Below are 17,887 nucleotides of genomic sequence, written 5' to 3'. Positions count from 1 at the left end.
GTTCCTTTGTTTTAACGCTTTGATGGGTTTGGGGATCAAGCGGCAGAAGCCCGATGCGTTGGACAATATTGCGCCAAACTCGCTGGCGGGTCTTCCAAAGGAGTTGTTAGACAAAATATTGGCTTATACAGAGGCACGCGACTATATTTCTGTGTTACTCAGTTGCAAGACCATCTATCAGAAATGTCATTTGACGGTCTTTGGGCTGAAACCTTTGAGGTTACAGTATGTGGGAAGAAAGGGCGACTTCCGTTACAACTGGAATCTACAAACAACATGGAATCTACTGGTCCATATGGCGGAGAACCCAGAGATATATGCCCAGATCAAGATTTTTCAACTCAAAAACGACATCTCCATCAGGGAATTCCAGAAAACACACAAAGACCTGAAACACCACTCAAGACGAGATAAAGTTCGGGACCCTGTGGTCAACTACCACGAGATCCCAAAAAACCTGATCCTGGTGCTACCCAAATTTGTTAATCTCAGATATTTAAAAGTGGACGTTGGAGACTTTATCTTTTTGAGGAACCTACTAGAAGCTCTTCCGGCCAAACTAAAGGGTCTTCAAATCAACATCAACGTGTCGCATCCGGACTTTAGCCCAAAGAAAGCACAGACCCCAAAATTAAGGTGCAAGGGTCTGAAAAGTCTGACGATCTGTTCGAGCGGGAAAGCTCCCATGATCTATGGAAAGCTGAAAAGCAGACATGTGATGAAAGTCCCCAGCAGATACCTGATCGAGGAAACAACCTTTTCGAACCTGATCAAGCAAAAGTTCGAGAACGACGACAAGAGTATCAAGAAACAGCCGTATCTCAAGTTTTTCGGCGAAATGATGGCCCAACTGGTGGAAACCAACTCTGCTACGCTATACTCGATAGACATTCGTGGGATGGACGCCATGCTGGTTTTCTTATCTGGAAACATGGACAAGCCGATGCCGAATCTGCGAGTGATCAAGCTGTGCAACTTGTCGATTCCTCGACTAAACTGGTGGCTACCAAGTTTGGAGCATCTAAACTCGAACAAACGTCTTTTCTTGTCGGGCAACACGAGTCTTGTTCTGCCCCCGATTGTTGTGATTTTCTCGAGGCTTTTCAACCCAATGGGCTCATCCAACAACTCATACTGTCGTGCCAGGTTCTTTGGAGACCCCGAGCACCAGTGGTTCAGCATGGGCGGAGAGGCAAAGCGGTTTTGGGAGGAGATCTATTATCATTGAGTTTTACACCGCCATGATTTTTAGTTTAATGTACACTTTTATAGAAAATAAAGTTCCAACCTATTTTCCAAAGATTCGAGCCCAATGGACGCTGCAACCGGGAAACTCCAAAAATCTTTAGCACGTTTCAAGGAGAGGTAAGTGTAATACAGCAAGATGGTTCGGACTGACCAATTAGGATCTCCAACGGGTCGTATTATGAGGCCCTCCAGACGATGAGGGCAATCATCAACAGACACGTGAACTCGAAGAAGTACGACTCTGCCGTTGAGCTTCTTTATCAAAGTTCCAAGATCTTGATGGAGTTTGGCAAGTTCGACGAGGCGTGCGATTTGGTGCTGTATATGATAGAAATCTTCGAGCAGGAGGACAAGCCGTTGGACGAGTTCAAGAAAACCGATCTTAGCAAGCTGGTTGAGCTTGTGAACGTGATTCCAGACCAAGATGCAAACCTGTCGAACCTGGCCAAAGAGATTTCCAAGTTTTCGACGAAAAAAAGCGGTTCTGAGGCTGGGTTCCCTGCATTGAGTTTTGTCATTGGATCAAAGCTCTACTATAGCGGTTCTGTGGACCTGATCAACGCCAGTGAACACTATCTGCTGGCCAGCGGGAACGCAGAGAGCTTGGAATTGCTGGTTGATTTGGAATTCGGGGCCTATTTGCTGGACGAGGTGGACACTTTTGGATTGTACTTGGCTAGACTGGTGATTCCTTATCTGATCAGTGGAAACCTTGACTTTGCAAGCCAATCTGCGTCGAAGCTGATTGCCAAACTCGAGACGTCGCCGAGATCGGCCAGCTTCGCGTTCGAGACCGTCAAGAACGTGAAAGTGCTCGAACTTAAGCCGTCCAACGATCTACAGGACTGCTACGGACTGGTGAACTTTTTGCAACTCCTGGTGGAGGTGTGCGAACGCTCCAGCGCGGAAAATGCCTCCAATTTCAAACTACTGGTCAATAGATACATGCAAATGCTGGAAAGACACGGTCTGGCAGCCAAGGTGAACACGATCGGCGAGTCGTATTTCGGGGTCTCTGTGGTGCAAAAGAGCTCTAACATGTTGCAGGAGATGATGTCGGGTCTGCTGGGAGGCGGCGGCAACCGCAGCATTCAGTAAGTGTCCTTTTCTGGCTCGGCATCCAGCATCACGTTCGAGTGTTCGTCAAAAACAACCGGTGTGTAGTTTTTGTGAATGCGAGACTCTCCTAGCACCTCTGCTAGTTCATACCGTTTTGCCTTGAGCACCTCGTGCTTGGCCTCCTCGTACGTGCACCACTTTCTCATCCGCTTGTCGATCTCGGGCCATTTGTCGCACAGTTGCTCGATCTCCATCTCATAGAAGTGGAACTCGCTGCGCGGGATTTTATCGTTCTCGGGCGGCGTGGGCATCTTGCGTGCGTCCTTACGATACCTCAGGTCTTCGACAACAGGCAGCTTGCCAATGATCTTGCCCACGGCCCCGGCCTCTTCCCAGGTCTCGCGAGCCGCGGTCATGCTGAAACTGTCGATCTCGTCGGACTCAATGCCGCCCTTCGGCAGAATCCAGCGGTCCTTGTGCTTTGAGGACGAGATCAGTAGCACTTTGGAGTGGTCCGAGTTCAATACAACGCACCCAGCAACCAGCCGGGCCCCCGTTGCTTTGTTGAAGATCTGGTCCTTGCGGCCCTCGCGGGCGGCGTCGGTCTTCTGGAACGACCGGACATTGTCGTTGGAATTGCATTGCGCCACGTCGACGTAGATGCTCGATTCGTTCGGCATCAGAGACATTAGCTCAGATAATATTTAGATAACTAGTGCCAAGGGCCTAATTAATTTAAATGACCACAGCCCAACGGTGGGGGGTGAGTCCGGTCACGTGACCGGGTGACTGCTACAGATATCAGAAGTGTACGGTTGAATTAGCTAGTATATCTCTATCTCAGACGACGAGCCTCTCTCTCAGACTCCATCAAGCACAAGATGTCGTCCTCTCTGACTGGACCTTTGACGTTTCTGACGATGGTTCTGGAAGTGTCGTCCAAGAACTCAACTCTGACCTGGGTGACACCACCTCTGGATCCGGTTCTACCAAGAACCTTGATGACTTTAGCAAGAGTGACTGGAGTTTTCGAGTCCTAAAGGGTTAGTCTGGGTGGATTGGAGCGACAAGGCAAGAGCGCACAAAGCAGACGATGGAAACACAAACACAAACAGGGCCAGTGACCAACGAAGAGGCAAAGGGGAGGCAAGCGAACAGCCAAATGAGTACTCTGTAATCACGATGAGCGTAGATCTGGTGCAAACTGCTACAAGTTGGCGATGGTCTGAAGATTTTTCAGTGTGATCTTGGGACACGGTATTTGGGCTAGAAGTCGACGTTTTTCGACAAACAAAGATCGTACTTCCATTCCAAATGCCACCAACAGTGTACTCTCATCCTTGTGTTCCCTGAACGGGCGTTGTTGTTGGTCTGACAAGCGTATCCAGTTGAAGGACCAAATTCTCCATCTCGACAATACCTCATTTGTTTGCGATCTTTGCTGGATCTGGGGTCTGTGTCTGTGCTATATGTCCCAACAGATGCTCTGTTGCGCGACAGACGCCCTCGAAGCGTCCAAAGTAACTGCAATACATACCATTTCTGTGTGATAATATGAAGATGAAAAATTCAGGTGAAAATTTTTTGAAGTTTGAAAAGGTCGTGCTGTGTGTGGGTAGGGTAAATTTTCTTAGGTCTGGCAATCTTTAGAAAGAGAATAGCAAAACGTAAGACATGTCAAAGCTGATAGTTTTTGGAGGCAGCGGGTTTCTGGGGAAACGTATTTGTCAGAATGCAGTTGGCCGTGGGCTGGATGTTGTTTCTGTGACCAGTTCTGGATCCAAACCACGTCAATTGGGGCCCCACGAGAAGTGGGCCGACAAGGTGGAGTGGACCAAAGGCGATGTGTTCAAGCCACACACCTACAAACATCTACTTCCTGATGCCAGCGGCGTGGTCCATTCGATGGGTATTTTGCTCGAAAACCAAAACTACAAGAAAGTGGTCCAATCCAACGACGATCTACTTGGAGAAATCCAGTCGTTCTTCAAAACGCCCAATCCGATGAAGAAAAACGTCTTCAACACGTACGAAAAGATGAATCACGAGAGCGCAATTGTTCTGGCCGAGACGCTGATCGAGGTCAACAAGAATAAACCTGCATTCGCATACATCTCTGCAGACAGAGGATTTCCCGGCATTCCGTCTGGATACATCGAGTCGAAGCGCAAGGCCGAGTTCGAGCTGTACCAGATGCAGCCGAACATCAGGCCCATCTTGATGAGACCAGGGTTCATGTTTGACGAAACAAATACCACCGATACCCGCACCAAGCTGAAGAACCTGCTTAACGTTGCAGGCTACGCAAATGAGACGATTTTGCTCCATCTTTTAGACGGACTGATCAGACCCCCGATTTCTACACAGGTGGTTGCCAATTGGTGTGTCGACCGGCTCCTGGACCCCGAATTCCATGGTCCTGTTTTGCTGGACGAGATGATCCACCACCGCGGTGCAAAGGTGTAGAGTAAATATTTCCCAACTAGTAAAACTGTGCCCCATGAGTGAACAAGATCCTATTCTGTCGTACCAGCCAGACTACACGTCGTTGCAGGAGCCGGATGAGATTCCTTTTCCATCTACAAGAGACAGTGCGGTGTCGCTGCCGTCACCGGGTGGTGGGTTCCGGACTCCATTGACTCCCTACGGCAAGAGAGCAAAGTCTTTCTCGGGATTCCAGGACGGCATGGGTCAGCCGCTCGTGGCCTCAAGTGTCACTAATCCGGCAAGTCACGACCGGCGCGTTAGTGCACTGCTGAATCTAGACCAGTTGTACAAGAGAATGGAGACGGTCCGGAATATGAGGTCTGTCAACCTGATCGGCAAAAGTCCACAGCTGTTTGCGTGGTCCACGTGCTACTACACGGACAGACAGCTCAAGAGCATCAAAAACCGCAAACTCGTATCTTTTTACCGAGCTCAGAACGAATACATCGAGAGATACACCGCGGTGGACAATCTACTGGACTCGGGCATCCACATTTCGATGCTTGAGCACTATAACACGTCCAATTTAGATGAGGAAGACGAGTACGCGCGTGCACCAGCGGATATCGACTTGGAAGGAGGCAAAATCCTCGGCTACAACATTGAAAATGACGGAGCCATTGTGGATTTTGCTATCAAGGTGAATTTCGCGATCAACGTTGTTCTGTTGCTCGCCAAAGTTGTTGTGGTGTACTACACGAGGTCCATGTCGATAATAGCGTCGCTCGTGGACTCGGCGCTCGATTTCCTGTCCACGATGGTGATATTCTTCTCGAACAAGTATGCTTCTTCGCAATCTACCCGGTTTCCGATTGGCAGAAAGAGACTCGAGCCGCTCGGAGTTTTGGTGCTCTCGGTGATTATCATTTTATCGTTCTTGCAGGTGCTCGAGGAGGCCGTTAATAGGCTATTTAGCGAGGACACCGAGGTTGTTGAGCTTAGTGCTCTTTCGACGGAGATAATGGGCTTCACCATTGCTGCAAAAGTCATATGTTTCATATGGTGCATCCAGATCCCAAATTCGTCTGTTCAAGCCTTGGCAGAAGACGCGCGAACCGACGTTGTGTTTAATGTGTTTTCCATCTTATTCCCGTTTGTTGGTGTTTTGCTTCGGTGGTGGTGGTTCGATTCGGTCGGGGCAGTTGTCCTGTGTTTTTACGTGGTTGTGCAGTGGTGTTTGATTGCGTTGGAACACATTAATAATCTCACCGGCGCGAACGCGTCGCAACAAGATTACCAGGAGATTCTGTATCTGATTGTGCGGTTCAGTGAAAATATTTCAGGAGTCAAGAATTTCAGAACGTATCACGTCGGTGACCTCCTCAACGTGGAAGTGGACATTATTATTCAGAACGCGACCTTGACAATGCGCGATTGCCACGATCTTGCTGAATCGCTTCAGTACACCATCGAAACGCTACCGGCGGTCGAGCGTGCATTTGTGCATATAGATTACCGCGTCCGCAATTACAAGGGCCACCTCAATTGATGCTTTGAACATTTTCGCATTTTTTCCAGAACTTTGAACCAGCTGCATGAGGTCCGATTGTTCTGCTCTGACATGGCTTGGCGTGCTAAAAATGGCTTAGAGACCTGTTGTTTACATCGTATGCTTGGCTCCAAAAAGAGGCTTATCGTTCAAACCGATATATAAACCTTGGGCGCGCTCTCAATTGGTGCACATATAAATCTTCTCACACTTTCGTTAATCTGTACGGTGCCCACTTTGCGTCGGATACAAAAAAAAATTTAGGCCGTTTTTTCATGCATGCTAAAATAGGTCCAGCGCAGCACATCCGAAAAGCATTGCAGAAAGAAACCAAAGGAGAATTTTTGATTTGAAACTCTAATCAGTTTTGTTGATGAGACCTAGCAGGATCGTTTTGGCATTAACCATGGGTCTGGTCGTACTGGCGGACGTAACCACCACGTCTTCATCTTCTAGTACCGGCACTGCTGTTGCAGATGCGGCCGCTGCCACATCATCTGAAACAAGCACAGATTCTTCTTCAACAGATCCTGCTGCGGCCACCACCTCTTCGTCCTCGTCCTTGACCTCCTCGTCATCTTCGAGCTCGTCCTCGACGTCGGCCACCACCACCGCCGCCGTTGCTGCTGCTGTGGCCGATGCTACCACTGACTCCACTGACACCACTGGCACAACAGGCACAACGGGCACCACCGGCACTACAACTGCCGCAGTTGCCACCGCAGCAACTACAACGGCGTTGACAGCTCAGTCATCGGACACGGAAACTGACTCGTCGTCCACCACCGCATCCCCAACCATCGTTTGGGTCACTCTCACCGAGAATAATACACCAACCACAGTCTCGACCACTTGGCAGCAAAAATTCACCTCTATGTACTCAACCATTGCAACCCCGTCATCTGGCTCCGTTGGACTCGGGTCCTTGAGCTCGCGGGGAACCGTGGGAACACTGCGTTCGTACCGTACTGCAACGGTTTCGTCGTCGTCCTAATTTTGCATAGCCACTTTTCACCCCTTAAAGTGGCGCATACGCTCAATATAAACTAATAAAAATAATCTTGTATTTTTTAAAATAATGACATCTCGGGCTCCTTCTGTGGCCCCGAGTCATGACAACCAGTCCCATTTCCACTTCATAGTGAACACCGACAACTCGGGCTCGCTGGTCAGGGACCATCTTGCCAACGAGCGAAGTCTTTTGGCCTATTTCCGCGCAACCGTCACATACTTTACAGTGTCTATAAGTGCGCTTCAATTGTTCAAGAAAAACATCATAACTCATCTCATATCTCCCAATCCAGACACTGCGCGTTTGAAAGTTGAGGAGCAGTTCTACGATACTCTAGTGCGTCCTTGGAGTATTATAATGTGCGTTTTGGGGCTCATTTTTATCATCGACTCTGTGACACGGTTTCTAATCAACTCCAATCACCTCACCGATCTCAACAGATTCGATATCGATGGCAAAGTGATCCCGTCTGTGATCGTGCTGATGATCGTGCTCGATATCTATCTTCTGGTGAAGATTGCTACACTACATATTTCTGCTATCTAAAAAAAATGTTTAATTTAATTAATTTACCACGAAATGGGGCTCACGATCGTGACACCTGCCGGTGCTGTTGCAAGAGACCATTTGTCCAATGAGAGAACGATGCTGGCATATTTACGAACATCGATGGCGTTTCTGTCGCTCGGAATCGCCGTCATCAAGCTTGCAAAATATGCCATCATCAATCCTCTTCAAGATTTAAATTTGGACGAGTATCCAAAAATACTGCGCCACGACCTCTACATTGCCTCAAAGTACTCCAAGCCATTGGGTATCCTGAGTCTGGTTGCGTGTCTCGTGGCGCTCGGGTGCGGCATCGTGAGGTTCTGGACCATGCACAAACGTCTGATCAAGTCGCGGCCGTTCAGCAGTGGCACAATCCCAGCCCTGTTGATATCTCTGTCCATCCTTCCGGTAAGTTTTGAAAAGTGTGGCTGTGGCTGTGCGAGTTTCTTTATTGTTTTTTACTGACACCACAGATATTCTCGATAATCCTTATATTTGCAGCCGAATTGTAGCCATGCGATGGCGGATTTCTATTACTCCTATGCATTTCAAAAACCTGGGCCAGTTGGGAGCTGTCCTGGTGGAAAATAAAGGCCAAGTGGCACGGGACCATTTGGCTTCGGAAAGAACGTTCCTGGCATGGCTCCGAACGTCGCTCACGTTCGCATCTGTCGGGGTTTACGTCTCCCAGATGCTGGCAATGGGCGAGACACCAAGCTCGGCCCAATCAGACACACGAATCGGGAAAGCTTTGGGTTTGTGTTTCATGGTGATGGCCATTTTTTCGCTGGTTATGGGATGCGCGCGCTTTTTCATAGCACAGGCAATGTTAAGACATAGCAGGTTCCCGGCAATCAAGTGGGAGGCTGTTGTCGTATACGGGGTGACATTTGTGCTATCTGTTGCTCTGTTTGTAATTATGATGAGGTAATGTACTACATAGAAAAATAAAGAATGACTTTCACGTGACTAAATTGCAGGGCTGAGTCTGGGTATAATTTTTTCTTCATTTTTTTAAAGGCGTAACAATTTTGTTAATTGAATAACTACAAAATGGTAAGTGGCAAACAGCTAAAGTAACTAACATTCGCAGGGAAAAGTCCACGGATCGCTTGCACGTGCCGGTAAGGTTAAGTCTCAAACTCCAAAGGTCGACAAGACCGAGAAGCCAAAACAACCAAAGGGAAGAGCATACAAGAGACTTCAATACACCAAGAGATTTGTCAACGTTGCCAACACTATCGGTGGAAAGAGAAGAATGAACCCAGGTCCATCCTCCAGATAAGCCAATAATGGTCCTTAGTTAGTGGTATTAATGAATTTGATACATTATTACAAATATCCAAGCAGGCGGAGACAGTAGTCGACAAAGATTCCCAGCCAGAAAACGTGTCCGGTGTTAATATTTTCACGGAACCAGTATCCGCAATCCTTTGGATTGTTGAGATCCACCAGCTGAATCATTCTAACCAGACGATATGCTCCGTATGCTGCTCCGAAGTAGAATCCCGGGCCCATGCCGGCGAGCACTCCGCTCAATGTGTAGCACCCCATTTGGGCTGCAGTAAGTCCCTTGAAGATGGTCTTGGACTTGTCTCCCCAGGCCAATGCTGTGGACTTGATTCCGGCGTCGATGTCGAACTTCTTGTCCTGGTGAGCGTAGATGGTGTCGTAGTGCATGCACCAGAAAAATCCACTCAGGTAGAGCGGGATCATGACTGGCCAGTTCCAGACGCCCATTGCTGGGAACCCTAACAACGCTCCCCAGTTGAAGCAAAGACTCAATGCAACCTGCGGGTAGTACGTAAACCGTTTGAACAGAGGGTACGTGCCCACAATCGCCAATGACGAGGCCCCCAATAGGAAACAATCCGCTGGAAGCTGCAGTAACACGGCTAATCCCACCGCCAATTGGCCCCCGAGAAACACGATCGCCTGTTTTGTGCTCACCCGACCGGACGTGATCGGTCTTTCCATCGTGCGAGCGACCTTGTTGTCGAGATCTCTGTCCAGAAGATCATTGATGGTGCATCCGGCTCCTCTCATGACGAACGCTCCAACGGCAAACACTGACATCATATACGCTGTTGATGCCAATGGCGCCGATGTCATGTAAGCGGCCATCGTTATGGCCCACATGCAGGGACTCAGCAGCAGTTTTGTTCCGATTGGCTTCTCGATTCTCATGAGCTCCATGTACGGTATGAGTTTTGGTGGAAACTTGGTGAGAATTCCCAGGCCAGCAAGTCTTTCTTCGCGGGCTTGTTTCAGTTCCTGCGGACTGAACGTCGACTGGAACCGGACGCACGAAATGAGGCCCCCGAACCGGGGAACGGGCTTCAAAAAGCGAGTGGTTGGGAGAAACAAGCGCATTTAATTTAAACGAGAGTCTCGGCTGTGCGAAAAATATTTAGTGCGCAGATAGCTGAGGAGGAAGATCCAAGTTTGGAAGTAGTTGTTCCAGCAACTTTGATACTGTTGCAGTAGTATGGATCACCCGGATCTTGGCCCAGCTGGTCAACGACCAGCTCTGCACCACCGTTCCAACAGCCACCATAGGGTCTCTTGGATTTTCCCGCACACGACCAAACTAGAAAACTGAAAAACTAACAAAAAAATATCTCTACACAATGGACCAACAGATTTTGCAGGCTGTGGACATCGCGTCGAGCGCCTCGGCAGACGCCCAGCTCAAGCAGCAGGCGCTTGACTTCATTTCCCAGATCAAGGATTCTCCAGACGGCTGGCAGCAGTGTTTGAATCTGCTCACTCCGAACGCCCAGCTTTCTCCGAACGTCAAGTTTTTCGTTTTCCAGGTTCTGGATGCCAGGCTCCCATTTATGACCGATTCCGACAAGATCACCGTCAAGGACTATCTGTTTGTCTATCTCAAGAGTCTGGTCGATTCCAACACCGTGGAACCCGCTTTTCTGAGAAACGCCCTTTCCAAAACATTCGGAATCCTCTTCAGCTATGCCACACTCACATGTTACCCATCGTTAATTAAGGACCTAATTTCGCTAGCACAGCCGGGAGGAACTTTCAACGAGCTGGCGACCGACTACTATCTGCGTGTTTTGCTGGTCATCCATCAAGAGATAGGAGATCAAACCATCGCTCGAGAACGTGAACACCATGAAAGAAGTAACCTCCTCAAAGATTCCATCAGAGCCAACGACATGGTGCTCATGACTGAGTCCTGGAAAAACATACTGAAAACCTACTCCAACCCAGACACACAGCTGAAGTCAGATATTATAAACAACACCATTCACTGCATTGGTGAGTACATTTCGTGGATTGAGATCAATCTGATTCTCGAACAGGAATACCTGGGATTGTTGTACCAGTTCCTGGCAAGTCCAAACACCCAACACAAGATCACTACGGCCGGGTGTTTGAACGAGATCTTGCACAAGAAAATGGCCCCAATTAAGAAACTGGAACTTATCAATTTCCTTGACTTATCCAGTGTTCTGAGTCAGATGGATTCTAAAGCCAAAGACGCAGACTTTGACGTCAACATCGCGTTTGCCAAGCTGGTGGAGAACATCGGGTCTGAACTTGTCAACGTTCTAGACTCCAGTTCTAACGAAGAACTCGCAAACGCAGACTTCAAAAACCTCACCATCAGAAAGATCTTGGACATTTTCCCTCTTGTTTTCGATTATCTGGAGAACGAGTACGACGACGTTGCGCTCGAGATTTTTCCATTCATCGGTAACTTCTTGTTGTTCCTGAAGAAAAACATCACCAATGAACAAATTGACTTTTCGTACCTCACCAGCGATGAGCTACTCACTACACTTTTGAAGAAAATCATCATGAGAAAGAGGTTTGACGAAGACGACGATGGAACAGAAGACGAATCCATTGAACAGTTCCAGGAAGTCAGAAATAAGTTGAATTCTTTCCATGATTCCATTGTGATATTAAACGAAACTTTAGCATTAGAAGTCATGATTACCTGCATTAACGAGTCGCTATTTAACTCAAACTCTAATTGGCATACAATCGAACTTGGAATGCATGAACTTAGTCACTACAGCGAGATCCTGCGTAACAACGTCATGAATCTCCCAAAAACTATGATCAACAACTCCAGACCATACTTTGTCTTCAATGAGATGCTCTGCAAGGTTATCGATGGATCCACCACTTTCCTCGTGAGCCATTCTCTGATTCAATTGCTTTTCTTCGAACTCGTTTTGAAGCACTATACATTCTTCACAAACAGCAATATCCAAGTGGAAGGTGTCAATAAGGAAGAAATTCTGCTCAAAGTCCTCAAGATCTTTGTTTCCAACTTTGGCGTGTTCAGCGATAACGAAAAGGTCAAGTACCGTTCCTGGTACCTGTTCTACAGATTCATCAAGTTGACCAAGCCTTCCGTGGACGATTACATTTATGAGGAACTAATTAGAAGTTTGCTTCCTCTTCTCAGCTTTGATTTCGAGGTCACCAACAATGCCAAAATCTCCAATGATATCGATCTTGGTGTTGTTGAGACAAACGGCAGCTTTGAACACCAGCTGTACTTGTTCGAGTCTCTTGGATTGTTGATCACCTTGATCAAAAAACCTGAGCAACGGGTGGCTACTTTCGAATCAGTTTTGCAGCCACTATTTTCCAACCTGGAAAAATGTATCAACAACCTTTCCCAGCTTACACTGAGCGTCGTGGTGCAAGTCCACCACTCTCTGGTTTCCATTGGAACAATTCTCAAAGGATTTGAGAGTCTCCATGTACAGGAGTTTGATGAAAAGTTTGTTGCTCTGTTACAACAGATCTCTCAAGTCGTGTTGATCACTCTGGAAAACTTCCTGAACTTCAACATTGTCAGAGAGGCGTCTGAGTTCTGTGTGGTGAGACTGTTCATTTTGCTCGTGAAAACTCCATCCGCCGCTCTTGAGGAGGTGTTGTCCAAGTTCATCTCGATTGTGATGATGAACTTTGACAAGTTGAAGCTGCAAGAGATCAACAATTTCCTCAACTTCCTGGGCCAGGTGATGCACCATTGTTGCAAGTCACAGCCGGTCTACCTGCTGCTGAACTCGTTGCTGACCCCGCTGATTTCCAAGGTGATTTCGCGTATTGAAACTGAATCTGCTGCCGCGCAGGACGATTTCATCAAAAGAGACATCTTGGACACGCAAAAGAGCTTCATCTCGTTGCTCATCTCGATGTACAGTGACCATGTGAGCTCCTTGTGGCTCACCAATGAGAACAAGCCTGCACTGGTCAATGTGATCAATCTGATGTTCAACTACATCTACAACTACCAAAGTAACGATCTTTCTTTGGTCAAGGTTGCGATCACATGTATCAACTCGCTACTCACGGGTGTCGGATTAGGAAGAGTCACGGACCCAGAAGATGTGTTCAAGACCGATTCCAACATGTTCGAGGAGGCCAATCAGCTGCTTGTCACCAACGCTCTCTTACTCTCATGCGAGATGAGTTTCAAAATGAAACGTGAGTTGCTCAACGATGCACAATACCGCAACAGCATTTTGCTGGAGGTGATCCGTACCATGAAGGCTGCCTGTTTCATGGGATACGAGCTACCGGACGGCCAGGTGAATCGTAAGAATAAAACCATCAGATTCAACGAGATGATGGTGGAGCAACTGCGCGCACTTCTGGTGTCTAGCATGGATTTCCCAGCTAACCTGGCTCAGGATTTTGTTGAGAAGCTTGTCGAATTGAGCGATAGACAATTCCTCAAATACCTGATCCAGTTGATCGATAAGATGTAAAATGTATATATCTCAACATCATCGCCGTGGCTGATTTGGAAAATTTAAACTCTGTGGCTTATGCATTGGGAAAAAAAAGATAAGATAGCTGTGGGGGCTAATTAACCGTGTAAAAAAAAGTTGCCCAAAAGCAGCCCGCAAACAAACAAGAACAAAAATCCGGTGACATGAGCCAGTATCAACCGGTAGAACAGGCGGTCCCTAGCCCGTCCACGCGTACTGTGCTGCCTACGCCTCCGGTGACACAGATCCGGACCGGGGCGAAAAGAGCAAATAGTGTCTCTTTGGAGGACAAAGATAAATTTAGGTCTCGGATCAACAGTCTGTTCAAAGGAAATTATCAAGAAGGTGACGAATATTACAAGAAGAGCCGTTCAAACTCGCTGTATAGACCGATGAAACCGTTAGATTTTGAATCGGTGTTTGAGCCAGGTTCGCTATATTTCTTACACCACCGTTCGCCCAAATCCCTCAAAGCTTGTAATTTTGTCACAACTGATGAGTTTTGTCAATTCATGCTCAAACATTATACAACAGATCTCCCTGATACAGAAAAAATGTTCCCCTGGCTCCATGGAGTCCACAAAAATAATACCGTTCAGTTGAGATTCCTGTCCAGTTTGACCAACCAATACGATACAAATCTACAAGTGGGAATCCCAACAAACGTCCGCAGCTTTATGCCCGTGCGCTCCGCAAATACCTCCGACGAATTTCAAGGCGCAGACGATATTATCGCAGAAACAACGGGCCTCATCAAAGGCACTGTTTCTCCTCATGATATTCTGGTTTCAGTTTTCAACGTTCGCAATGTAGAGGTGTACCTTGCCTCGACGCTACCCAAAGACATCTTGGAGATATACCCGATTGATGTGCTGGTGAAAGACTGTTTGAGTCTCAAGCTGATCCCTATTTTCAGGGATATGGACCCGCAGGTCGGTGTTTCTCTCCGAAACTTCCATATCCAAGTTTCGAAGATCAGCAATATATCGGATTTAGTGGTCTACTGTTTTAACGATGACCACGAGATGAGCGTCCATAACGCGGACGAAGACGACTGCCGGAATAACAAGTGCAAATGTGTTCCTTTGGCAAGACTGTTGCATATCGCTCAACTTTTATATGCGATCGAACATCCAGAGTTGGAGCAGCCGGACTGCAAAAAACTCTATAACACCTTCGTTCTTGAGGATATCAAGATCAGTGCGCTTGAGTCCTCGAATCTCATAACCATTCCGTTGTTGAGCCAAAACGCCTCTTCCAAAATTGCCGGAGATCTGTGTTCAGACTATGATATCAAGGTATTCAACAATTGGGACTCGAACTACCTGTATCGTGAAAAACTAGAGATATCTAAGATGTCTTCTGCAACAGAGGTTATCGATAACGTGTGGTTTGGAAACACCACTGATTTTGAATGTCTGCATATTCAATTAAATTCAGGAACAGATGTTCAAACAGCAGTTTCACAAACCTATTCCCCACCTCTACATTGCGACCCAACAAATACAATTGTGACCTTGAAAAAAGATATGTTGTCACAGAGACCTATCAAGGAGATTGATTCCAAGTTGATTACATTCCCAAAAGCACACTGGAGATTTTTTGTTCACTGCGTTGATGGGGCAGAATTCCCATCTGCCATGGAACTACGCACCATTTTTTCTAGCATCGACTACTTGCAACAAATCTATCTTGAGTTTCCGCCATCTGGCTCAGTCGAGCTGGCAGACTTGTCTGAAAATGATATTCTGTGCATAATAAACGTCTGCAAGCTGCTTTGTTACAAAGGAACCAAGAAATTCCCAGCATTGTTGTACTGCTCTGACGGATACACAGAAACCTCGCTCTTGGGGTTGGCTTTCCTCATGTACTCCGAACAGATCAGCATTGATGAGGCTATAATTCGTTTGCATTGCAAGTATGGGCGCCCATTCTTTATTTTCAAATCTGACTATTTGCTGCTTCAACGACTTGAGCCGATCTTACTAAAATTTGCTTCTTTGCGAACTGACAAGTTGACTTTCGAAGACGACAAGAACCTTGTGAAAGCCTTCCTTTTGTCGCCATTACGTCTAAGACACAGAGAGTCTCTCGGAATGTCATTCAATTCGGTTCTCAACACTTCAACTGGGCAGCACATTATTCAGCTTCGTGAACAGCAAAAAGGGTACGAAGAAAAAGAGCTTGGGTCAGATTCCGAGTCAAGTTCAACCTCCACAACCTCGCTTGAGTCTCCTGTGGAGGCTGAAGGTATCTGCGAAAGCGTTCTGGGATCACTTCCTTCGCGGATCCTGCCCCATTTGTATCTCGGCTCTTTAAATCACGCTTCGAGCCTTGCGTTACTTAAAGAGTTAGGTATCAACTACGTGGTGAGTGTTGGAGAACAGATCCCATGGCTGACTGACCTTGAATACACGACAGGCACTACCGATAGCGGGTGTGAAATTTTCAAGATCGCTTCTGGCCAGAAGATCGGTAGGGTTTCCTGTACTGTGGAGGAGGTGATGCAGATCAGCAACATTAACGACGATGGTATTGGAACATTGACTCCCACCTTGAATGATGCGCTGGACTTCATCGAGAGATGTCACGCAGCTGATGGAAAAGTGTTGGTTCACTGTCAAGTTGGAGTTTCCAGATCGGCCACGGTTTGCATTTCGGAGGTGATGAAACGACTCAATATTAGTCTTCCGCGTGCCTACTTGTATGTGCGTGTGCGAAGGCTGAATGTGATTATCCAGCCGAACCTGAAGCTGATGTACGAGTTGTTCAAATGGGAAGAGCAGTTTATGCGGTCCAAGATGAACAAACGTACCAACAGCATATCCTCGCAGTCATCTGTGGGACCGTCAAACAACTCTACGTTTTCGGTGAACCACAGTGCACACTCGTCGTTCTCTACCAGCTACGGTTCCGTCAGTTCCGGGTTGGTGCCGTCGTCGATTCGAGACAGACCCCGGTTTTCCCTGGTTGGCTACGAAAGAGCCATTTCCGAGGAGGACGACGAGTTTGACGCCCGGCGTCTTGACTTGGAAAGTGACGCGATCGTGAGCAACAGTCCAGGGTTCATCCGCGAGGTCGACTGGTACATTCTTTGCAGGGAGATTTCGAACCTCAACAGGGCTTACATCAAGCCTGTTAAATAGGCGACTCGAGGTGCGGTCGATCGTCGGCAGTAAAATATTTCACGGCAAGAAAAAAAAGTGTGTAGTTAGCGAGTGTAACGATGAGATTTACGAGCGTTCTGAGTTTCCAAGAATCGCAAACGGCGCTTCTCCGTCGTCCTTGGCAGAAGTTCAGAGACGGCACGCTTTACTACGGTATCGCCAAGACGGGTAACAAGCGTGTTCCGTTGACGACAAAGCAAGGTAACAAGAATTTTTACAAAGGTACCAGATCGTCGGGTATTGGACACATGGACAAGTGGGGAACCTACAAGATCGATTACCAGCGGGTGCGTACGTTTGTGGCGCCACCGAACCTTGCCGAGACCTCGTTAAAGCCACTGGTGTCTTCCAACGCAGTGATTCCAAAGAACACTTTTGACGGCTACTCGAACGTCACCGACGGCAGATTCCTATTCGACAAGGTGAAGGAGTACATCGAGACCGGCGAGGTGGAGCATCCGCGCACGGAGGAGTATATTGAGAGAGCTTAATGTAAATAGATAATGGAAACGATTATTCGATCATCACGGCATCTTCCTGGGTGTCCGAGTTGTTTTTCATCATAAAAGGCAGCATCTGCTGTTTCGGCTGGGCCGGCTGTGGAGTCGACAGTGTCGAGTCTTCGTCGATGGTGTCGTCTTCGCTTGGTTTTTTGTTGTTGAGTATGACTTTATTTTCGTTCACCAGTTGTTGCAGCGGCACCGTCTTTGGGACCAGGTCCTTCATGAACAGCAGGTTGTCGTTGTTGTGCACGACCTCGTAGAAGTCCGAGTACGAGATCTTTTTGCGTTTCTGGGTCTTTGCGTGGAACGATGCCTGTTCCGTCAGATTCATGATGAACAGCTCTGCGGCCGCGCCCAGAAGATAGTTTGCCGACTCGGTCGACGAGACGTGGTCCGGGTCCAGCTTGATGAGTTTCTTGATCCTCGAAATAGGCAGGCTCAAGGTGCTTTCTGAGTGCTCTTCTTCCATTGCGACGCGAAATAAGACAGAGAAAAAATTCCTTTAGCTTCACCTTGTTCATAATGACTGAAGCGACAGAAAGAATGCCGTGGGTCGAAAAATAGTGAGTATCGCGCCGAATTACGTTGCTAACCGCCAGCCGGCCCAAGAA

General features: G+C 47.6%; 19 protein-coding genes across 19 annotated transcripts; 10 read left to right on the top strand and 9 right to left on the bottom strand.

Moving 5' to 3' along the window:
• Positions 1–22: 22 nt before the first annotated feature.
• Positions 23–1,228, top strand: OGAPHI_001846 (uncharacterized protein; the record flags this gene model as incomplete). Its single annotated transcript, XM_046202651.1, has 1 exon — positions 23–1,228. One exon carries the CDS (start codon positions 23–25, stop codon positions 1,226–1,228), a length of 1,206 nt encoding a protein of 401 aa, XP_046062506.1.
• On the bottom strand, positions 691–1,182 carry OGAPHI_001847 (uncharacterized protein; the record flags this gene model as incomplete). Its single annotated transcript, XM_046202652.1, has 1 exon — positions 691–1,182. One exon carries the CDS (start codon positions 1,180–1,182, stop codon positions 691–693), a length of 492 nt encoding a protein of 163 aa, XP_046062507.1.
• Positions 1,229–1,312: 84 nt separating the features above from the next.
• On the top strand, positions 1,313–2,346 carry OGAPHI_001844 (uncharacterized protein; the record flags this gene model as incomplete). The annotated part of the gene is made up of 2 exons (XM_046202649.1): positions 1,313–1,365; positions 1,464–2,346. The coding sequence occupies 2 exons, from the start codon at positions 1,313–1,315 to the stop codon at positions 2,344–2,346; spliced, it is 936 nt and encodes a 311-aa protein (XP_046062504.1).
• On the bottom strand, positions 1,509–1,766 carry OGAPHI_001845 (uncharacterized protein; the record flags this gene model as incomplete). The annotated part of the gene is made up of 1 exon (XM_046202650.1): positions 1,509–1,766. The coding sequence occupies one exon, from the start codon at positions 1,764–1,766 to the stop codon at positions 1,509–1,511; it is 258 nt and encodes an 85-aa protein (XP_046062505.1).
• On the bottom strand, positions 2,340–2,996 carry OGAPHI_001843 (uncharacterized protein; the record flags this gene model as incomplete). Its single annotated transcript, XM_046202648.1, has 1 exon — positions 2,340–2,996. One exon carries the CDS (start codon positions 2,994–2,996, stop codon positions 2,340–2,342), a length of 657 nt encoding a protein of 218 aa, XP_046062503.1.
• On the top strand, positions 2,671–3,355 carry OGAPHI_001842 (uncharacterized protein; the record flags this gene model as incomplete). Its single annotated transcript, XM_046202647.1, has 2 exons — positions 2,671–2,963; positions 3,172–3,355. The coding sequence occupies 2 exons, from the start codon at positions 2,671–2,673 to the stop codon at positions 3,353–3,355; spliced, it is 477 nt and encodes a 158-aa protein (XP_046062502.1).
• Positions 3,143–3,732, bottom strand: OGAPHI_001841 (uncharacterized protein; the record flags this gene model as incomplete). Its single annotated transcript, XM_046202646.1, has 2 exons — positions 3,143–3,343; positions 3,640–3,732. 2 exons carry the CDS (start codon positions 3,730–3,732, stop codon positions 3,143–3,145), a joined length of 294 nt encoding a protein of 97 aa, XP_046062501.1.
• A 249-nt stretch (positions 3,733–3,981) lies between these two features.
• Positions 3,982–4,773, top strand: OGAPHI_001840 (uncharacterized protein; the record flags this gene model as incomplete). The annotated part of the gene is made up of 1 exon (XM_046202645.1): positions 3,982–4,773. One exon carries the CDS (start codon positions 3,982–3,984, stop codon positions 4,771–4,773), a length of 792 nt encoding a protein of 263 aa, XP_046062500.1.
• A 34-nt stretch (positions 4,774–4,807) lies between these two features.
• Positions 4,808–6,283, top strand: OGAPHI_001839 (uncharacterized protein; the record flags this gene model as incomplete). Its single annotated transcript, XM_046202644.1, has 1 exon — positions 4,808–6,283. One exon carries the CDS (start codon positions 4,808–4,810, stop codon positions 6,281–6,283), a length of 1,476 nt encoding a protein of 491 aa, XP_046062499.1.
• A 357-nt stretch (positions 6,284–6,640) lies between these two features.
• On the bottom strand, positions 6,641–7,185 carry OGAPHI_001838 (uncharacterized protein; the record flags this gene model as incomplete). Its single annotated transcript, XM_046202643.1, has 2 exons — positions 6,641–7,029; positions 7,164–7,185. 2 exons carry the CDS (start codon positions 7,183–7,185, stop codon positions 6,641–6,643), a joined length of 411 nt encoding a protein of 136 aa, XP_046062498.1.
• Positions 6,657–7,277, top strand: OGAPHI_001837 (uncharacterized protein; the record flags this gene model as incomplete). The annotated part of the gene is made up of 1 exon (XM_046202641.1): positions 6,657–7,277. The coding sequence occupies one exon, from the start codon at positions 6,657–6,659 to the stop codon at positions 7,275–7,277; it is 621 nt and encodes a 206-aa protein (XP_046062497.1).
• An 84-nt stretch (positions 7,278–7,361) lies between these two features.
• On the top strand, positions 7,362–7,841 carry OGAPHI_001836 (uncharacterized protein; the record flags this gene model as incomplete). Its single annotated transcript, XM_046202640.1, has 1 exon — positions 7,362–7,841. One exon carries the CDS (start codon positions 7,362–7,364, stop codon positions 7,839–7,841), a length of 480 nt encoding a protein of 159 aa, XP_046062496.1.
• Positions 7,842–7,874: 33 nt separating this feature from the next.
• On the top strand, positions 7,875–9,599 carry OGAPHI_001835 (uncharacterized protein; the record flags this gene model as incomplete). Its single annotated transcript, XM_046202639.1, has 3 exons — positions 7,875–8,252; positions 8,938–9,088; positions 9,148–9,599. 3 exons carry the CDS (start codon positions 7,875–7,877, stop codon positions 9,597–9,599), a joined length of 981 nt encoding a protein of 326 aa, XP_046062495.1.
• On the bottom strand, positions 9,177–10,936 carry OGAPHI_001834 (uncharacterized protein; the record flags this gene model as incomplete). Its single annotated transcript, XM_046202638.1, has 3 exons — positions 9,177–10,105; positions 10,474–10,825; positions 10,910–10,936. 3 exons carry the CDS (start codon positions 10,934–10,936, stop codon positions 9,177–9,179), a joined length of 1,308 nt encoding a protein of 435 aa, XP_046062494.1.
• Positions 10,475–13,603, top strand: OGAPHI_001832 (uncharacterized protein; the record flags this gene model as incomplete). Its single annotated transcript, XM_046202636.1, has 1 exon — positions 10,475–13,603. The coding sequence occupies one exon, from the start codon at positions 10,475–10,477 to the stop codon at positions 13,601–13,603; it is 3,129 nt and encodes a 1,042-aa protein (XP_046062492.1).
• On the bottom strand, positions 11,326–12,987 carry OGAPHI_001833 (uncharacterized protein; the record flags this gene model as incomplete). Its single annotated transcript, XM_046202637.1, has 5 exons — positions 11,326–11,443; positions 11,531–11,811; positions 11,891–12,230; positions 12,383–12,619; positions 12,887–12,987. The coding sequence occupies 5 exons, from the start codon at positions 12,985–12,987 to the stop codon at positions 11,326–11,328; spliced, it is 1,077 nt and encodes a 358-aa protein (XP_046062493.1).
• An 879-nt stretch (positions 13,604–14,482) lies between the features above and the next one.
• Positions 14,483–17,264, top strand: OGAPHI_001830 (uncharacterized protein; the record flags this gene model as incomplete). Its single annotated transcript, XM_046202634.1, has 2 exons — positions 14,483–16,691; positions 16,856–17,264. Coding segments are annotated over 2 exons (2,618 nt in total), but the record flags the coding sequence as incomplete, so codon positions are not given.
• On the bottom strand, positions 15,958–17,023 carry OGAPHI_001831 (uncharacterized protein; the record flags this gene model as incomplete). The annotated part of the gene is made up of 4 exons (XM_046202635.1): positions 15,958–16,201; positions 16,354–16,511; positions 16,585–16,741; positions 16,992–17,023. 4 exons carry the CDS (start codon positions 17,021–17,023, stop codon positions 15,958–15,960), a joined length of 591 nt encoding a protein of 196 aa, XP_046062491.1.
• A 22-nt stretch (positions 17,265–17,286) lies between the features above and the next one.
• On the bottom strand, positions 17,287–17,745 carry OGAPHI_001829 (uncharacterized protein; the record flags this gene model as incomplete). The annotated part of the gene is made up of 1 exon (XM_046202633.1): positions 17,287–17,745. One exon carries the CDS (start codon positions 17,743–17,745, stop codon positions 17,287–17,289), a length of 459 nt encoding a protein of 152 aa, XP_046062489.1.
• Positions 17,746–17,887: the final 142 nt, after the last annotated feature.

The sequence above is a fragment of the Ogataea philodendri genome (assembly GCF_020536065.1).
Source record: "Ogataea philodendri strain CBS6075 chromosome Unknown scaffold1, whole genome shotgun sequence".
In the NCBI taxonomy this organism is placed as follows: Eukaryota; Fungi; Ascomycota; class Pichiomycetes; order Pichiales; family Pichiaceae; genus Ogataea; species Ogataea philodendri.
Note: the sequence above shows the minus strand (reverse complement) of the source record. Positions and strands in the feature narration are given on the sequence as shown.